The sequence below is a fragment of the Anomaloglossus baeobatrachus genome, chromosome 1, assembly GCF_048569485.1.
Source record: "Anomaloglossus baeobatrachus isolate aAnoBae1 chromosome 1, aAnoBae1.hap1, whole genome shotgun sequence".
NCBI classification, from domain to species: Eukaryota; Metazoa; Chordata; class Amphibia; order Anura; family Aromobatidae; genus Anomaloglossus; species Anomaloglossus baeobatrachus.
This window is the reverse complement of record NC_134353.1, coordinates 126,999,557-127,019,355: the sequence shown is the minus strand read 5'-3', so window position 1 is coordinate 127,019,355 and position 19,799 is coordinate 126,999,557. Positions and strand designations below refer to the sequence as shown.

The 19,799-nt window shown below is 48.3% G+C and overlaps 1 protein-coding gene across 1 annotated transcript in view; it reads right to left on the bottom strand.

Moving 5' to 3' along the window:
* Positions 1–19,799, bottom strand: part of OCIAD1 (OCIA domain containing 1) — a 42,401-nt gene that overhangs the window by 8,874 nt on the left and 13,728 nt on the right. Inside the window, exons 4-6 of the mRNA XM_075347031.1 lie at positions 6,101–6,148; positions 5,268–5,394; positions 4,144–4,337 (exon numbers count right to left, since the gene is read on the bottom strand). Of these exons, the coding sequence (XP_075203146.1) occupies positions 4,144–4,337; positions 5,268–5,394; positions 6,101–6,148 (369 nt within the window). The remainder of the gene's footprint in view (positions 1–4,143; positions 4,338–5,267; positions 5,395–6,100; positions 6,149–19,799) is intronic.

The window sequence follows — 19,799 nt, the reverse complement described above, 5'->3', positions numbered from 1 at the left end:
AAATTGGTTAAGCACTTCTTGGAATGAGAATCTGCTTTCCAATGTCTCAACCACAGAGCCCTACGCAAAACAACTGAGTTGGCTGACGCCACTGCCGTGCGGCTTGTAGCGTCAAGAACAGCATTAATCGCGTACGACGCGAATGCCGCCATTTGCGAGGTCAATGGTGCTACCTGCGGGGCAAATGCACGTGTGACAGAGTCGACTCGCGCAAGCCCGGCCGTGATAGCTTGGAGTGCCCATACGGCCGCAAAAGAAGGCGCTAATGACGCTCCAATCGCTTCATAGATGGATTTCAGCCAGAGCTCCATCTGCCTGTCAGTGGCATCTTTAAGTGCCGCTCCATCTTCAACAGCAACCAAGGATCTGGCTGCAAGCCTGGAAATTGGAGGATCCACTTTTGGACACTGGGTCCAACCCTTGACCACTTCAGAGGGAAAAGGGTAGCGTGTATCTTTAAGTCGTTTAGGAAAACGCCTTTCAGGATAAGCGTGGGGTTTCTGGATTGCGTCTCTGAAGTCAGCGTGGTCCAGAAAAGTGCTTAATGTACGCTTAGGGTATCTGAAATGGATTCTCTCGTGCTGCGAAGCTGACTCCTCTACAGGAGGAGCTGGTGGGGAAATATTCAACATCTTATTGATGTTAAATATAAGATCATTAACTATTGCGTCACCATCTGGTGTATCTAGATTGAGAGCGGTCCCAGGATCAGAATCCTGATCAGTTAAGTCCGCCTCATCACCCATAGATTCATCCCGCTGGGATCCAGACCATTGAGATGAATGTGAAGGCCCGTCATAACGAGCCCGCTTAGGCTGCCCGGGGCCATCGTCCGAGTCAGAGTCTTCACCCTGAGGTGTAGATGCCCGTCCCGGAGCTAGGAGCTGAGGGGGACCAGGGGGCAATACATGCACAGTGTCCGTGGTCTGAAGTACAGGCCTAGCTCGCAATGTGTCAAGAATTTGTGACATAGTGAGAGACATTCTGTCAGCAAAAGCTGCAAACTCAGTTCCTGTCACCTGGACAGCATTCACAGGTGGTACACCCTGGGACACGTCCAGCAGAGGTCCCGACTGTGCAAGCGCCGCAGGGGCCGAGCACTGCACACAATGGGGGTCCGTGGAGCCTGCCGGTAGAAAAGTCCCACATGCGGTGCAGGAAGCATACAATGTCTGTGCCTTGGCACCCTTGCGTTTTACGGGCGACATGCTGCTGGCTCTCTGCATGTGAGAGAGTCTATAGCCAAAGGGCGACCACTGCTATGTAATACCAAGTATTTGTAGCAACAAAATACTAAGAATACTACGAGCACAAGAGGGGGTGAGCCCTGAGGGCTGCTTACCGCCCGCTGAACAGCGGGTAAGAGGCTGCTGAATGCCTTGTCTGGGTCTCCCCGGCTCCCCTCTGCAGCTCAGCGTGTCTGCAAGAATGGCTGCCGGCTACTGTGGAGAGGGGCGGTCCGTGGGAGTTCCCAAACAAAAGTGCGGGAACAGTGTCCCCTCTGTGCTGACTGTGAGGGCTGGAGTATGTAAAAACGACTCCAGCCCTCAGCGCTGATGCCCTGGCCAGCGTCCCGCCCCTCTCCTGACTGGCAGGTCTGTGGGCGGGAACGAACGCAAGCAGGCCGCAAAAGCCGGGGACTCGAGTTATCAGCGCGGCCGCCGTAAAAGCGCGGGCCGCGCTGAAGTCCCCGGCGCACCGCAAGTGCCAGCCGCGCCGCTGTTCGAGCGGCCGGCGCGACCGAGTTCTGGACGTGGGCAGCGTCCCGCCCCTCTCCTGACTGGCAGGTGTGGGGGCGGGAACGAAAGGAAGCAGGCCGCAAAAGCCGGGGACTGTAGTTATCAGCGCGGCCGCCGTAAAAGCGCAGGCCGCGCTGAAGTCCCCGGCGCACTACAAGTGCCAGCCGCGCCGCAGTCCCAGCGGCCGGCGCGTCCTATTCCCATAAATGTGCCTGCTTCAGCAAAGCTGAATGAGGCCATGGCACAGGCGCCGCAGCGCTGATGTCCCCCGGCGCACTACAACACCCAGCATGCTGCGGTGTGAGCGCCAGATACACGGGGACACAGAGTACCTTGAGGATGCAGGGCCATGTCCCTGATGTACTCCGCTCCATCCAGCATCTTCTCCAGGGGCTGTAGATGGAGCACGGTCTCTGTGCCTGGAGACCGGTAAATCCCACTTCACCCAGAGCCCTGTAAAAAGGGATGGGGAAGGAATCAGCATGTGGGCTCCTGCCGCCGTACCCGCAATGGGTACCTCAACCTTACAAACACCTCCGACATAAGTGGGGTGAGAAGGGAGCATGCTGGGGACACTATATGTGTCCTCTTTTCTTCCATCCGACATAGTCAGCAGCTGCTGCTGACTAAAAACAATGGAGCTATGCGTGCGTGTCTGACCTCCTTGCGCACAAAGCTAAAACTGAGGAATCTGTACTCCTACGGGAGGGTGTATAGCCAGAAGGGGAGGGGCCTTACACTTTTAAGTGTAGTTCTTTGTGCGGCCTCCAGAGGCAGTAGCTATACACCCACTGTCTGGGTCTCCCAATTAGGAGCGAAAAAGAAACTAAAAATCGTCCAGGGGTGAAGGAGTTAAAGTGAGCCTTCAGGTGCAATATGCAACCAGAACCACGAGCAGTACTGGGGACATATTTCTAATCCCTGCTTAATTGTACCTGTATCTAGAAGCATAGATAAAGAGATCTTTAGAAAAAGTATTTCTATAGATCCTTTATGATATGCTAATGAGTGCAGAGACTAGTTGCAAGGGCGTTCGTTCCCCAGACTCGTCCACCCGCTTAGCATGTTAGCACACCCACAGGTGCATGCTAACATGCTATTCAATGCCCACTGCCCAGCAGAATTGGCGGTGACGCGCGTACCTGTGTCTGTTGTTACTGACTCAAACCCCGGATTTAAACTCAGTGCGCATGATCAGAAATGACCGGAAGTGCCGGGCATTCTGATCATGCGCACTGACCCTAAAGTTGTCTGAGGCGGTGACAACGGACACAGGTACGTGCATCACCACCGATGACACTGGGCAAAGAATAGCATGTTAGCATGCCCCTGTGGGCGGACTAGTCAGGGAAAATAACGCCCTTGTGACTAGTCCCTGCGCTCATTAGCATATCATAAAGGATCTTTAGAAATACTTTTTTTTTTTTATATATCAGACTGTACTCAGTTGACAGCAGTGCAGTCGGATGTCACACACACACACACACACACACACACACACAGTATGAGTGCACATGATCCAGAGACGTGCTTACATGCTGTGGGGGCAGACTAGCCAAGGGAAGTAACGCGCTTGAGACTAGTCCCTGCGCTCTTTTTCTACAGATCTCTTTATCTATGCTACTAGATGCTGGGACAGTTGGGCAGGAATTAGAAATATACACACAGAACTGCTCCTGGTTCTGGGTGCATATTGCACCTGACACATTCACTTTAAAAAGTTATCACTGAATTTTCAGAGGTGGGGTTCTCTCCCTTACAATTAGTATGTAATGACAGAAACAAATGTAGATACTGTTCAGTAGGGCCATGATAAACAAGTGTTAAGTTTTAAAAAATATGTCAGAAGGATTTCACCCCTCACCCTCAACTTTTTATATATGTATGTAGTTCTTCCAAAGACAAGTCCAGCAATATCTTTACATGGCCAGTCTGTTCCTCCATTACTGAGAAATCAGCATTTGAACGGATATGCAAATGAGCCTGAAGAACTATTTGTAGAGCTAAACCTCTGTCACACCAGCTCTATTCCCTTCCCAATGCAGACTCCTCTCTGCTTGATTGACAGCCTTTGCATGAAAGTCACACAGGATAGAGGCTGTGAGTCAAGCAGGAGAGAATAGAGCTTGAGTGACAGAGGCTTCAGATCTTCAAAGAGCTGGAGTGACAGAGGACTGGACATGTAAAAAAAATTCTGGACTTTAATGTTAAAAAATAACATGCACATGTAGATATTTTGGGGTATGAAAACCTGTTTCACTTCTTTACAAGTCCACAGAGAGAATAGGTTTGGATACAGCTACAGTTAAGCAGGAGCACTGGCGCGGTCCTCAATGTCTAGTCAATTCACAGGACAGGCCTAATACAGCGGATATAATGATATAGGACAGCAATCAGCACTTACCCACTAAAACATTGTCTCCAATTCCAGTGGGTGAAGACTCACTCATGGATGCACTAAAAGGCACTTCAGCAACATTTGACTCGTACTTGCTGGAGTACACACTTGACGGCTGTTCAGATGGGGCAAAAGTCTGAAGTGGGGCTTGGATGTCAGCATCAGAAAGTTCAGAAGGATGGTCTGTACGCGGGGGAAATCTGAAAAGTTATTTACAAAACACTAAAAAAAAAAACTGAAAAGATCCCAAAATGATGAGATAAAAGTGACCAAGTTATTTTCAGTTCTATAAACAAAACAATGTAAAAAGGTTCACTCGTGCATTAGGAGAAGGATTACGTCCGGTGTTCAGCACAAGCCGAACACCGGACGTAACTGGCCCTGCACATTTCCTAACGTGGAAGTAAGAGGCACAAGACTTCTCCCCAAAAAACAAAGTCTGGAGGAGCACGTCTGACTTGTCTCAAAGTCATAACCTAGTCCAGTTTGAGATGATCGTGGCATGGCCAAATTTAAAGGGGTATCCCCGTCTTTTTTTTTTTTTTTTTCTACAGCATAACCACAAGATGTGTCGTAAATGTATAGCGGTTGCAGGTCCTTCTCTGAGACGTGCATCTATCTCAAAAATAAGGCCTTGTGCGCCGATTTTAGTGGAGTGGTCAGAATGCCCATTGACTAGTATGGGAATCCCTATCACCTCTCCACCGACCACAGGGGATCCGATTCTCGAGATTCAAGCAGATCCCATTGGTAGGGCTAGTAGCCACTATACATTTGTGGCATATCCCAAGAATATCCCATAAACAAATCAGATAAGAATACCCTTTTAAGCCATTATAATAGGGCCCCAAGATCTGGAGCCCACACAGTTCCTTTGCCCCTTGGAAATCTAAGCATGGCTTAGTAGACTCAATGGCAGGCCGGGCATTATGTTCATAACACAGATGCTAAAATGCAGCCAACTTACCGCCATGTAGTGCTGACTTCATTCAGACATCATTTTATTGGAGCTACAATGGCTTCCTTTAAACCCCAATGATTCACCAAGACATAAAATTATCTTTACTATTTCTTCATATGTCATAGTACTTTGTTTTTTTTGTTGGTAAAAGGACAAGAGATTATCTTACATTGCTTGAGCCCTTGGTCCTTGTCGAATGAGTTCAGCCATTGGAGAATTTTCTAATTTCAGAAATTTCTCTCTGCATTGTTTAATGTAAGAAACTTTTCCAGCGATGTATCCGAGGACACCGGCAACTTCCAGAAAAAAAAAATGTTATTTAAATAGACATAATACGCATGATCATCAGCAGCGTATCCTGCACTCAACAGTAAAGGCCACTTTACACGCAGCGACATCGCTAGCGATGACTCTGCCGATCGCACCCGCCCTCGTCGTTTGTGCATCACGGGCAAATCGCTGCCCGTCGCGCACAATATTGCTAGTACCCGTCACACACATTTACCTTCCCAGCGACGTTGCTGTGGCCGGCGAACAGCCTTTTTTCTAAGGGGGCGGTTCGTGCGGCATCACAGCGACGTCACACGGCAGGCGTCCAATAGAAGAGGAGGGGCGGAGAGCAGCCGCATGAAAGACACGCCCACCTCGTTGACGGAGGACGCAGGTACTGTGTTGTTCGTCGTGTCTGGGGTGTCACATGTAGTGATGTGTGCTGGCTCAGGAACGACAAACAACCTGCGTCCTAAAACAGCAACGATATTTGGGAATTGAACGACGTGTCAACGATCAGGTGAATATTTTTGATCGCTGCCGGTCGCTCGTACGTTTCACACGCAACGATGTCGCAAATGAGGCCGGATGTGCATCACGAATTCCGTGACACCAACGACATCTCGTTAGTGATGTCATTGAGTATAAAGCGGCCTTAACACTATCAAAATCAAAGTTACTTAGAGCTGCTGGAAAGAAAAGAGAACACAAGTAAAAATAAATGGCACTTACAAGCGACTTTTGGGAAAGGACCGAATCTGGTTGATGTTGTAAGAATCCCTGTAATAATTGAAATAAAAACATGTTACATGTAACAAATACATCGCTGATATCTTCACTAACAATTTATAACTATTCCCAACATATTCTGAAACATTTACTATACATGTTATATAAAGCAAACCGACAGGCAAAACCAGCATGTCATCTCCTGCTCCTACATCGTCCCATAGCAAAAGAAAGCATACACCATTAAAAAGGCCAAAAGCCAAGAATAGACAGATCAACCCAATTCACCATAAGAGGCCAAAACTACCCCCTACCGCCTAGAAGCAGGGATCCCTGCCCCAGTGGGGAAAAAAAAAAAGTACTTCCCTGTGATGTGGCAATATGCATGCATTAGTTACGGCTAAGTTCACACAGAGCATCTTTTGGTGCGTTTTTTGAGGTCACAAAGATGCCCCAAAATCCATGCATTTCCTTCCCCCAAAGTCTGAGATTTCTATTTTGCTGTCCACACTGGGCAGCTTTTGTTGGCAGCAGCTTGGCTGTGTTTTTGAAGATGCAGCATGTCAATTCTTTTTGGGTTTTTCCAGCGTTTTTGAGCCCTTCCAGTCAATAGATTTGACTTAAAAAAAAGCATTGGGCAAAACACGTCAAAAACGCAATGCGTTTTTTGATACGTTTTTGCCGCGGCGCGTTTTTGGTGAGTATTTTGGAACAAAAATGATGCATCTTTGCGATTAAAGAAAGATGCCGCATGTGAACATACCCTAGAAGTTTGTTTTGGGTTCCGGACTTGAAATTGTTCCCGAACCCCATGTAAAGTCAATGGGGACCCAAACTCGGGGGCTAAACAGAGCCCTTTCAGCGGAGAGAGAGGGTTTTTTTTTTTTTAATTTACACACACACACACACACACACACACACACACACACACACACACACACTATCTGAAAATGTTGATTTCCTCCCAGTGCGAGCCAGAGACTGCAAGCGGCTGACACTGGGCCGAGCACCAAGTGTACCTGACAACAGCGATGCTCGATCGAATGGTTAGCAAATCAAAAATACCCGAACTCTGACATGGACTTTTTTTAAAAAAAAAAAAAAAAAAAAAAAAAAAAGGACTATTCGGGTTTCAGCCTTGGACGCCCACTGACCTTTACATTTCGGGTTTGCTCATCCCTAGTATATAATTTTTGCACTATTACTTTATTGTCTGATGCTGGCCCTCACATTATTCCTGTTATTGGCATACTAGTAACTGTTATACTCATAGTTTGCTATACTATATAACCTCACTTTATCCTAAAAAAAAAAAATCTTTATTTTTATATAGCGCTAACATAGTCCGCAGCGCTTTACATGCATCAGGAACAGTCCCCATTGGGGCTCCCAATCTGATTTCCCTATCTGTATGTCTGTATGTATGGAAACCGGAATACCCGGAGGAAACCCACGCAAACACGGGGAGAACATACAAACTCCTTGCAGATATTGTCCTTGGTGGGATTCGAACCCAGGACCCCAGCGCTGCAAGACTGCAGTTGTAACCACTGAGCCACAGTGCCGCCCCTATATGGTTCTTGTTTCTGGACCATGTGTGGGCCCATGCTTTATAGAAGATATGGGGTACTCAACACTTAGCAAGTTGTGCCAGATTGCATTGTGTATGGCACATTGTCGCTTATGCTTTTATCTTCTCTTTGATATTCAAAAGGGCTGTACTGATACTACAACTTTTTACCTATCCAAAGGGTAATTGATTGAGTTGCTGATCACTGAGAATCTGACCGCTCGTTGTCCTATCAACTCCAAAAGAAGGGAATTTTGTTTACTTACCGTAAATTCCTTTTCTTCTAGCTCCAATTGGGAGACCCAGACAATTGGGTGTATAGCTACTGCCTCCGGAGGCCGCACAAAGTACTACACTTAAAAGTGTAAGGCCCCTCCCCTTCTGGCTATACACCCTCCCGTAGGAGTACGGATTCCTCAGTTTTAGTACCAAAGCAAGAAGGAGGAAAGCCAATAACAGTTTCAAAAAACAAATTCAATCCGATAACAAGATCGGAGAACTTAAGAAACAACATGAACAACATGTGCACCCGAAAAACGAAACCCTAAGAACAATAGGGCGGGTGCTGGGTCTCCCAATTGGAGCTAGAAGAAAAGGAATTTACGGTAAGTAAACAAAATTCCCTTCTTTTTCGCTCCTAATTGGGAGACCCAGACAATTGGGACGTCCAAAAGCAGTCCCTGGGTGGGTAAAAAGATACCTCGTGATCGGGCTGTCAGGCAGCCTTTTCCTACAGGTGGGCCACCGCCGCCTGAAGGACCTGTCTACCTAGGCTGGCATCTGCCGAAGCGTAGGTATGCACTTGATAGTGTTTGGTAAACGTGTGCAGACTCGACCAGGTAGCCGCCTGGCACACCTGCTGAGCCGTAGCCTGATGCCGCAATGCCCAGGACGCACCCACGGCTCTGGTAGAATGGGCCTTCAGTCCAGATGGAATCGGAAGCCCAGCAGAACGGTATGTGTGAAGAATTGGTTCCTTGATCCACCGCGCCAGGGTGGATTTGGAAGCTTGCGATCCCTTATGCTGACCAGCGACTAGGACAAAGAGCGCATCAGAACGGCGCATAGGCGCCGTGCGAGAAATGTAAATCCTGAGTGCTCTCACCAGGTCCAACAGATGTAAACCTTTTTCAAATTGGTGAACTGGATGCGGACACAAAGATGGCAAAGTGATATCCTGATTGAGATGAAAGGAAGAAACCACCTTGGGAGAAAACTCTGGAATTGGACGCAGTACTACCTTGTCTTGGTGAAACACCAGGAAGGGAGATTTGCAAGATAACGCCGCTAGCTCGGACACTCTACGAAGAGACGTGACCGCCACAAGAAAAACCACTTTTTGTGAAAGCCGAGAAAGGGAAACCTCTTTCAAAGGCTCGAAAGGCGGCTTCTGGAGAGCAATGAGAACCTTGTTTAGATCCCAGGGTTCCAATGGCCGTCTGTAAGGAGGAACGATATGACAAACTCCTTGGAGAAACGTGCGTACTTTAGAAAGCCGTGCCAAGCGCTTCTGTAGTGCGGAGACTTGACCCTTAAGAGAGCTAAGCGACAAACCTTTTTCCAACCCAGACTGCAGGAAGGAAAGAAAAATTGGCAATGCAAATGGCCAGGGAGAAACCCTCTGAGCCGAGCACCAAGCTAAGAATATCTTCCACGTCCTGTGATAGATCTTAGCTGAAGATGGTTTTCTAGCCTGTCTCATTGTGGCAACTACTTCATGAGATAAACCTGAGGCCGCTAGGATCCAGGACTCAATGGCCACACAGTCAGGTTCAGGGCCGCAGAATTCAGATGGAAAAACGGCCCTTGAGACAGCAAATCTGGACGGTCTGGTAGTGCCCATGGTTGGCCTACCGTGAGATGCCACAGATCCGGGTACCACGACCTTCTTGGCCAGTCTGGAGCGACGAGAATGGCTCGATGGCAGTCGGACCTGATTTTCCGGAGAACTCTGGGCAACAATGCTAGAGGTGGGAACACATAGGGTAGTCGGAATTGCGACCAATCCTGAACCAAGGCGTCTGCCGCCAGCGCTCGGTGATCGTGAGACCGTGCCATGAAAACTGGGACCTTGTTGTTGTGCCGTGACGCCATCAGATCGACGTCCGGCGTCCCCCAGCGGCAACAGATCTGCTGAAACACGTCCGGGTGAAGGGACCATTCCCCTGCGTCCATGCCCTGGCGACTGAGAAAGTCTGCTTCCCAGTTTTCCACGCCTGGGATGTGAACTGCGGATATGGTGGACGCTTTGCTTTCCACCCACGTCAAAATCCGCCGGACTTCTTGAAAGGCTTGGCGACTGCGTGTTCCCCCTTGGTGGTTGATGTACGCCACCGCCGTGGAATTGTCCGACTGAATCCGAATCTGCTTGCCTTCCAGCCATTGTTGGAAGGCTCGCAGAGCAAGATAGACTGCTCTGATTTCCAGAACATTGATCTGCAGGGTGGACTCTTCCTGAGTCCACGTCCCCTGAGCCCTGTGGTGGAGAAACACCGCTCCCCACCCTGATAGGCTCGCATCCGTCGTGACCACTGCCCAGGATGGGGGTAGGAACGACTTTCCCTGTGACAATGAGGTGGGGAGAAGCCACCAACGCAGAGAGTCCTTGGCAGTCTGAGAGAGGGAGACAGTCCTGTCGAGGGACGTCGACGTCCCATCCCATTGGCGTAGAATGTCCCATTGTAGAGGGCGCAGATGAAACTGCGCGAACGGGACCGCCTCCATTGCTGCTACCATCTTTCCTAGGAAATGCATGAGGCGCCTCAGTGAGTGTGACTGGCTCTGAAGGAGAGATTGCACTCCTGTCCGCAGCGAACACTGCTTGTCCAGTGGAAGCTTCACTATCGCTGAGAGAGTGTGAAACTCCATGCCAAGATAAGTCAGTGATTGGGTCGGGGTTAGATGAGACTTTGGAAAGTTGATAATCCACCCGAAACTCTGGAGAGTGTCTAGTGCCACTTTCAGACTGTGTTGGCATGCCTCTTGAGAGGGTGCCTTTATAAGCAGGTCGTCTAGATACGGGATGACCGAGTGACCTTGCGAGTGCAGGACAGCTACTACTGCTGCCATGACCTTGGTGAAGACCCGGGGGGCTGTTGCCAGACCGAAAGGTAACGCTACGAACTGCAGGTGTTCGTCGTGTATGACGAAGCGTAGGAAACGCTGATGCTCTGGCGCAATCGGCACGTGGAGATACGCATCTTTGATGTCTATTGATGCTAGAAAATCTCCTTGAGACATTGAGGCTATGACGGAGCGTAGGGATTCCATCCGGAACCTCCTGACTTTTACGTGTCTGTTGAGCAACTTTAGATCCAGGACGGGTCGATACGATCCGTCCTTTTTTGGGACCACAAACAGATTGGAGTAAAAACCGTGACCTTGTTCCTGAAGAGGGACGGAGGTCACCACTCCTTCCGCCTTTAGAGCGGCCACCGCCTGCAACAGAGCATCGGCTCGGTCTGGTGGTGGAGAAGTTCTGAAGAAACGAGTTGGCGGACGAGAACTGAACTCTATCCTGTACCCGTGAGACAGAATATCCCTCACCCAACGGTCTTTGACGCGTGACAGCCAAATGTCGCCAAAGTGGGAAAGCCTCCCACCGACCGAGGGTGTGGGAATCGGAGACTGCAAGTCATGAGGACGCCGTCTTGGCAACGGTTCCTCCGGCTGTCTTTTTTGGGCGTGACTGAGACCTCCAAGAATCTGAGCGTCTCTGATCTTTTTGAGTCCTTTTTGACGAGGAAAATTGGGACCTGCCCGGTCCTCGAAAGGACCGATAACCAGACTGACCCCTCCTCTGTTGGGGTTTGTTTTGTCTGTGTTGCGGTAAGGATGAGTCCTTACCCTTGGAGTGTTTGATGATTTCATCCAAACGCTCTCCAAACAATCGGTCACGAGAAAAAGGCAAATTGGTTAAGCACTTCTTGGAATGAGAATCTGCCTTCCAATGTCTCAACCACAGGGCCCTACGCAAAACAACGGAGTTGGCTGACGCCACTGCCGTACGGCTTGTAGCGTCAAGAACAGCATTAATCGCGTACGACGCGAATGCCGCCATTTGCGAGGTCAATGGTGCTACCTGCGGGGCAAATGCACGTGTGACTGAGTCGACTTGCACAAGCCCGGCTGAGATAGCTTGGAGTGCCCATACGGCAGCAAAAGATGGCGCTAACGACGCTCCAATAGCTTCATAGATGGATTTCAGCCAGAGCTCCATCTGCCTGTCAGTGGCATCTTTAAGTGCCGCTCCATCTTCAACTGCAACCAAGGATCTAGCTGCAAGCCTGGAAATTGGAGGATCCACTTTTGGACACTGGGTCCAACCCTTGACCACCTCAGGGGGAAAAGGATAGCGTGTATCTTTAAGCCGTTTAGAAAAACGCCTTTCCGGATAAGCGTGGGGTTTCTGGATTGCGTCTCTAAAGTCAGCGTGGTCCAGAAAAGTGCTTAATGTACGCTTGGGATATCTGAAATGGATTCTCTCGTGCTGCGAAGCTGACTCCTCTACAAGAGGAGCTGGTGGAGAAATATTTAACATCTTATTGATGGATGCTATAAGATCATTAACTATGGCGTCACCATCTGGTGTATCTAGATTGAGAGCGGTCCCAGGATCAGAATCCTGATCAGTTACGTCCGCCTCATCACCCATAGATTCATCTCGCTGGGATCCTGACCATTGAGATGAATGTGAAGGCCTCTCATAGCGAGCCCGCTTAGGTTGCCTGGGACCATCGTCCGAGTCAGAGTCTTCACCCTGAGGTGTATGTGCCCGTCCCGGAGCTTGGAAGTAATTCAGCTGAGGGGGACCAGGGGGCAATGATTGCACAGTGTCCGTGGCCTGAAGTACAGGCCTAGCCCGCAATGTGTCAAGAATTTGTGACATAGTGAGAGACATTCTGTCAGCAAAAGCTGTAAACTCAGTTCCTGTCACTTGGACAGCATTCACAGGTGGTACACCCTGGGTCACGTCCAGTGGAGGTCCCGGCTGTGCAAGTGCCACAAGGGCCGAGCACTGCACACAATGGGGGTCATTGGAGCCTGCCGGTAGAAAAGTCCCACATGCGGTACAGGAAGCATATAATGTCTGTGCCTTGGCACCCTTGCGTTTTGTGGACGACATGCTGTTGGCTCTCTGCAATGTGAGAGAGTCTATAGCCAAAAGGCGACCAGCGCTATGCAGTACAAAGTATTTGCAGGAACAAAATACTAAGATTACTACTGGCACAAGAGGGGGTGAGCCCGGAGGGCTGCTTACCGCCCGCTGAATAGCGGGTAAGAGGCGCAGAATTCCTTGTCTGGGTCTCCCCGGCTCCCCTCTGCAGCTCAGCGTGTCAGCAGGAATGGCTGCCGGCGTCTGTGGAGAGGGGCGGCCCGTGGGAGTTCCCAAACAAAAGTGCGGGAAACAGTGTCCCCTCTGTGCCTATTGTGAGGGCTGGAGTATGTAAAAACGACTCCAGCCCTCAGCGCTGATGCACTGACCAGCGTCCCGCCCCTCTCCTGACTGGCAGGTCTGGGGGCGGGAACGAACGGAACCAGGCCGCAAAAGCCGGGGACTCGAGTTATCAGCGCGGCCGCCGTAAAAGCGCGGCCCGCGCTGAAGTCCCCGGCGCACCACAAGTGCCAGCCGCGCCGCAGTCCCAGCGGCCGGCGCGACCGTTCCCCAAAAGTGTGCCCGCTTCAGCGAAGCTGAAATGAGGCCATGGCACAAGCGCCGCAGCGCTGATGTCCCCGGCGCACTACAACACCCAGCATGCTGCGGTGTGAGCGCGAAATGCACGGGGACACAGAGTACCTTGAGGAAGCAGGGCCATGTCCCTGATGTACTCCGCTCCAATCCAGCATCTTCTCCAGGGGCTGTAGATGGAGCACGGTCTCAGTGCCTGGAGACCAGTAAATCCCACTTCACCCAGAGCCCTGTAAAAAGGGATGGGGAAGGAATCAGCATGTGGGCTCCAGCCTCCGTACCCGCAATGGGTACCTCAACCTTACAAACACCTCCGACATACAGTGGGGTGAGAAGGGAGCATGCTGGGGGCCCTGTATGGGCCCTCTTTTCTTCCATCCGACATAGTCAGCAGCTGCTGCTGACTAAAAACAATGGAGCTATGCGTGCGTGTGTGACCTCCTTCGCACAAAGCTAAAACTGAGGAATCCGTACTCCTACGGGAGGGTGTATAGCCAGAAGGGGAGGGGCCTTACACTTTTAAGTGTAGTACTTTGTGCGGCCTCCGGAGGCAGTAGCTATACACCCAATTGTCTGGGTCTCCCAATTAGGAGCGAAAAAGAAATAGGGATTTCAAATCCCTGTTCGGATAAAGCAGTGGTCGAGCATGTGCACTGCACCTGCACTTAAACAGGGAACTATGCACCTGACTTTTTGTGCTCACTGAGTACCCAGCAATCACCATCTTGTCACCTATCATATGGAGTAACAATCCCAGTACACGCTTCAATTGTTCCACATTGGTTTATCGCTTTATTTTGCACAGACCAAATTAAGCAAAGTAATTATGTTCAATCTTTTTTATTAAGTATTGTTTCATAATTACAATAAACATCATGAGCATATATTGAAAACATTTACAAATTTCCAACACAAAAATGTACTGAACTGTTTAGTTATGTCCTTATGTGTCCTAAGACACAACTCCCTCTGTCCATTAAGAAATATTATATAGTTCGTCACTTCCAGAGAGATTAAAGACTCCAACAAGATTATGGATATGAATGAGTAAAGAGCAATATAAAAGATACATATAAAAGAAAAGAGAAAGCAGGGTGGGAGAGAAGAGGGGGCGGGAGGGGGGGAGGGGAAGGGAAAGAGGTCACCTGGGGGACCCGTGACCAGGGGTCAAGCCGAAGCCCCTGTTCCTCCTTCCATATCTCTCCGCGCAAGCAGGTGTCCCTGTCCACCCATTTCCAGGTTTCTTAAAAAAGCTTATGGAAATCCGTGGAGTCATGGAAACTCATCCACTCACTCCAGGTTGTATAAAACTTAGCTCCATATCCAGAGAGGTCAGCCGACATTTCCTCCATTCTGTAGATATCGGTCATTTCCGAATACCATTCTGTGATTGGAGGAATTGTGGTTGTTTTCCAATGTCTTGGAATTACCGAGTGGGCGGCTGTTATGCAGAATCTCAGGATGTCTTTCTTGTGGTAAGAGATTGACTTTGGCAAAATGGAAAGTAGGGCAATTTTAGGAGAACTCACCACCTGTCTCCCAGTTATGAGTCGGTAGTTGTCAAATACCTTAGTCCAAAAGGGTTTTATCAGCTGGCACTCCCACCAAATATGAATCATGGTGCCCTTCTCCTTGTTACACCTCCAACACACTTGGGAGACCTGTGGGAAGATCGCGTGAAGCTTTGACGGATATTGATACCATCGTGTTAATATTTTATAATTTTTCTCCTGGGCAGAGCATGCAATTGACATCTTGTGGCTGAATAAGAAACTTTTCGCCCACTCCTCCTGTGAGCTGGTCTCCCCCAGATCCCGTTCCCAAGCCAACTGGTAGTTTGTCTTATCAGCTCCCCCATGTCCGATGAGGACCTTATATATGAGGGAGATTGCATGATCCGGGGAGTCCCCCCTTTTGAACAGTTCCTCCAGTGGAGTAAGAGTTCTGCGGATCAGGCCCTCTGCCTCCCGTGTAGCGAGAAACGACCGCAGCTGTACGTATTCAAACCACTGCACTCCTCTCCCCATGGGCCGCACTCTGATATCCTGAAAGTCAGGCAGCTTACCATCCACGAGAATGTCTCCAACGCGGGTGTCCTCCACTGCCCTCCATCCGAGAAAAGCACTCTTCCGATAACCAGGACAGAAAGAAGGGCAAGAAAAGAGAGGAGACAGGGGGCCTAGAGTGTTTGATGGAGCAAATTTGCCTGATACTGTGTGCCAAACTTTGAGGGTGTCCCTTGTGTATTTCGGTACCGAACCCATCATGGAATTGTCTGATAGTGGTATCCAGGGGAGATGGCCCAGCGGGACTGGAATATCTGTCTGTTCTATCTGTACCCATTGTTTATGTTTGTTTTGGAAAGTCCAATCCAGCACACGGACCAGAGCTGAGGCCTGGAAGTATGTTTTAAAGTCAGGGAGTCCAGCTCCCCCCTTTTCCTTTAGGCGAGTCAAGGAGCGCAACCCAAGCCGAGGCCTCCTCCCCCCCCACACAAAGCGCACCAAAGCTGAACGTAGGCTCTGAAAAAACCCACTTGGGGGTATTATAGGGACAGCTTGGTAAATGTATAAAAAACGGGGTAAAATGTCCATCTTAATCACGTTCATCCTACCAAACCACGATAGTCTCAATCCATTGTAGGATGTTAGATTTTTAATTGTTCGGTTTAGCAGGGTTAGGTAATTAAGCGTGTATAATTTAGATAAATCTGCCGGAATGTACACCCCCAAATACTTCACTGCCTCAGGTTTCCACTTGAACGGGAAATTGGAGGCGATCCGACTAACCTCTGATTGGGACAACGAGATATTCAAGGCCTCCGATTTAGAAAAATTGACCCTAAAATTACTTAAGTGGCCAAATCGTTCAAGTTCCTTCATCAATGATGGTAGGGAGGTGTGGGGTTGACTGACATATAATAATAAATCGTCTGCGTACAATGCCGCTTTATGATGGACTGAACCACATCTAATCCCCTGGATATCCTCATTTTTCCTAATGGCATTCGCCAAATGTTCCATAACAATTACATATAACAGAGGGGACAAAGGGCACCCCTGTCTGGTCCCGTTCTGTATTAAGCAAAGTAATTATAATCTCACAATCCAGACAAGGAACTTTGAGAAATCTTGTTGCAAATATTTTCAAAAATTGATTTAAGAAAACCTGCGTCTGTAAACAATGACATGACATTATAAGGTATTTTCAGATCGGCCAAGTCATGGTTCACGGCCACAACTAACACAAATCACACTATTGTTGGAATAGTCACTGCAAAATTGCAGCTTTTTACCATCATTTCATTTTAGTTGTGTCAAAAAAGTGACAAGACTGCTTCACCTTACTATACCTGTGGGGTAGACAAGCCATCTACAAGCTATAAGACAACGTACATATACAGCCGAATTATTAGTAGCCTCTGCTAGAACGAGAGTGGAAGAAAAAGAGAATTTTGTTTACTTACCGTAAATTCTTTTTCTTATAGTTCCGTATTGGGAGACCCAGACCATGGGTGTATAGCTTCTGCCTCCGGAGGACACACAAAGTACTACACTAAAAAGTGTAGCTCCTCCCTCCGAGCATATACACCCCCTGGATAACCAAATATAGCCAGTTTAGTGCAAAAGCTGAAGGAGAGTAGCCACCCACAAGTAGAGACAGAGTAAGAACCGGAACAACCGGAGCCTCTGTCTACAACAACAGCCGGTGATAACACGCGGAACAAGAAACTGCCAACAGGCAACAGGGAGGGTGCTGGGTCTCCCATTACGGAACTATAAGAAAAAGAATTTACGGTAAGTAAACAAAAGTCTCTTTTTCTTCATCGTTCCTATGGGAGACCCAGACCATGGGACGTCTCAAAGCAGTCCATGGGTGGGAATAAACAGAAAACTGAGAAGTAGGCGAAACCTAACTTCACTAATGGGCGACAGCCGCCTGAAGGGTGCGTCTGCCCAAGCTCGCATCTGCCGAAGCATGAGCATGCACTTGGTAGTGCTTCAAAAAGGTATGCAGACTAGTCCAAGTGGCAGCCTGACCGACCTGCTGAGCCGTAGCCTGGTGCCTGAAAGCCCAAGAGGCACCGACAGCTCTGGTCGAGTGTGCCTTGACCCCCGGCGGGGGAGGCACTTGAGTACACTGGTAGGCATCAGAAATGGCCGACCTAATCCAACGAGCTAGGGTCAGTTTAGAAGCCGAGAGGCCCTTACGCCGACCTGTGGTCAGCACAAAAAGAGAGGTGCACCGCCTAAGAACAGCGGTGCGAGACACATAGATCCGGAGCGCCCGCACCAGATCCAGAGTATGCAACGCTTTTTCAAAGCGATGAACAGGAGCCGGACAAAAGGAAGGCAGGGAAATGTCCTGGTTAAGGTGGAAAGGAGAAACCACCTTAGGGAGAAAGTCCGGAGTCGGACGTAGAACCACCTTGTCTTGATGAAAAACCAAAAAAGGTGACTCCGAAGAGAGCGCAGCCAAATCAGAGACTCCCCTGAGGGAAGCTATGGCCACTAGAAAGACCACTGTCTGTGAAAGACGAGACAAAGACACCTCCGTAAGAGGCTCAAAGGGGGGTTTCTGGAAAGCCGTGAGGACCAGATTAAGGTCCCAGGGATCCAAAGGCCGCCGGTAAGGCGGAATGATGTGGGATGCGCCCTGCATGAAGGAGCGCACCTGAGCCAGCCAGGCGATACGCCGCTGGAACAACACTGATAAGGCTGCACATCAAACTTAGATAATAGTATAATGCCTCAAGCATATGGACAAATATTGGAATATACAATGAAAAATGCTACTTGCTAATTTGAACATGTGAATAATGAATTGCATACCTGCCATGAATATTAGGAAAAAGGAGATATTTAGCAATCGCATTGATCAATGTAACTGAGCCCCAAGGCCTCGTCAAGGCATATCTCCATATTGGGGTCCCTAGCTCTGTGACCCTAATTGTGTGTCATCTCATTGCAATTAAAAACTGCTATGGGTGGAGAGGGGTAACTAAGGACTTTCTTATATAGGAGATGGAAAAAACATGGCCGAAAGGGGCGGAGCTGTGTTCACATTCAGAAAAAAACTACATATAACTGAATAGGATAACTGAAGTGAGCACTAATATATATATTATGAGTGCAAGCCAAAAATTACATACCATATACGGATAAGGCTGCACATCAAACTTAGATAATAGTATAATGCCTCAAGCATATGGACAAATATTGGAATATACAATGAAAAATGCTACTTGCTAATTTGAACATGTGAATAATGAATTGCATACCTGCCATGAATATTAGGAAAAAGGAGATATTTAGCAATCGCATTGATCAATGTAACTGAGCCCCAAGGCCTCGTCAAGGCATATCTCCATATTGGGGTCCCTAGCTCTGTGACCCTAATTGTGTGTCATCTCATTGCAATTAAAAACTGCTATGGGTGGAGAGGGGTAACTAAGGACTTTCTTATATAGGAGATGGAAAAAACATGGCCGAAAGGGGCGGAGCTGTGTTCACATTCAGAAAAAAACTACATATAACTGAATAGGATAACTGAAGTGAGCACTAATATATATATATTATGAGTGCAAGCCAAAAATTACATACCATATACGGATAAGGCTGCACATCAAACTTAGATAATAGTATAATGCCTCAAGCATATGGACAAATATTGGAATATACAATGAAAAATGCTACTTGCTAATTTGAACATGTGAATAATGAATTGCATACCTGCCATGAATATTAGGAAAAAGGAGATATTTAGCAATCGCATTGATCAATGTAACTGAGCCCCAAGGCCTCGTCAAGGCATATCTCCATATTGGGGTCCCTAGCTCTGTGACCCTAATTGTGTGTCATCTCATTGCAATTAAAAACTGCTATGGGTGGAGAGGGGTAACTAAGGACTTTCTTATATAGGAGATGGAAAAAACATGGCCGAAAGGGGCGGAGCTGTGTTCACATTCAGAAAAAAACTACATATAACTGAATAGGATAACTGAAGTGAGCACTAATATATATATTATGAGTGCAAGCCAAAAATTACATACCATATACGGATAAGGCTGCACATCAAACTTAGATAATAGTATAATGCCTCAAGCATATGGACAAATATTGGAATATACAATGAAAAATGCTACTTGCTAATTTGAACATGTGAATAATGAATTGCATACCTGCCATGAATATTAGGAAAAAGGAGATATTTAGCAATCGCATTGATCAATGTAACTGAGCCCCAAGGCCTCGTCAAGGCATATCTCCATATTGGGGTCCCTAGCTCTGTGACCCTAATTGTGTGTCATCTCATTGCAATTAAAATTTTTTTTTTTTTTTTTTTTTCTGAATGTGAACACAGCTCCGCCCCTTTCGGCCATGTTTTTTCCATCTCCTATATAAGAAAGTCCTTAGTTACCCCTCTCCACCCATAGCAGTTTT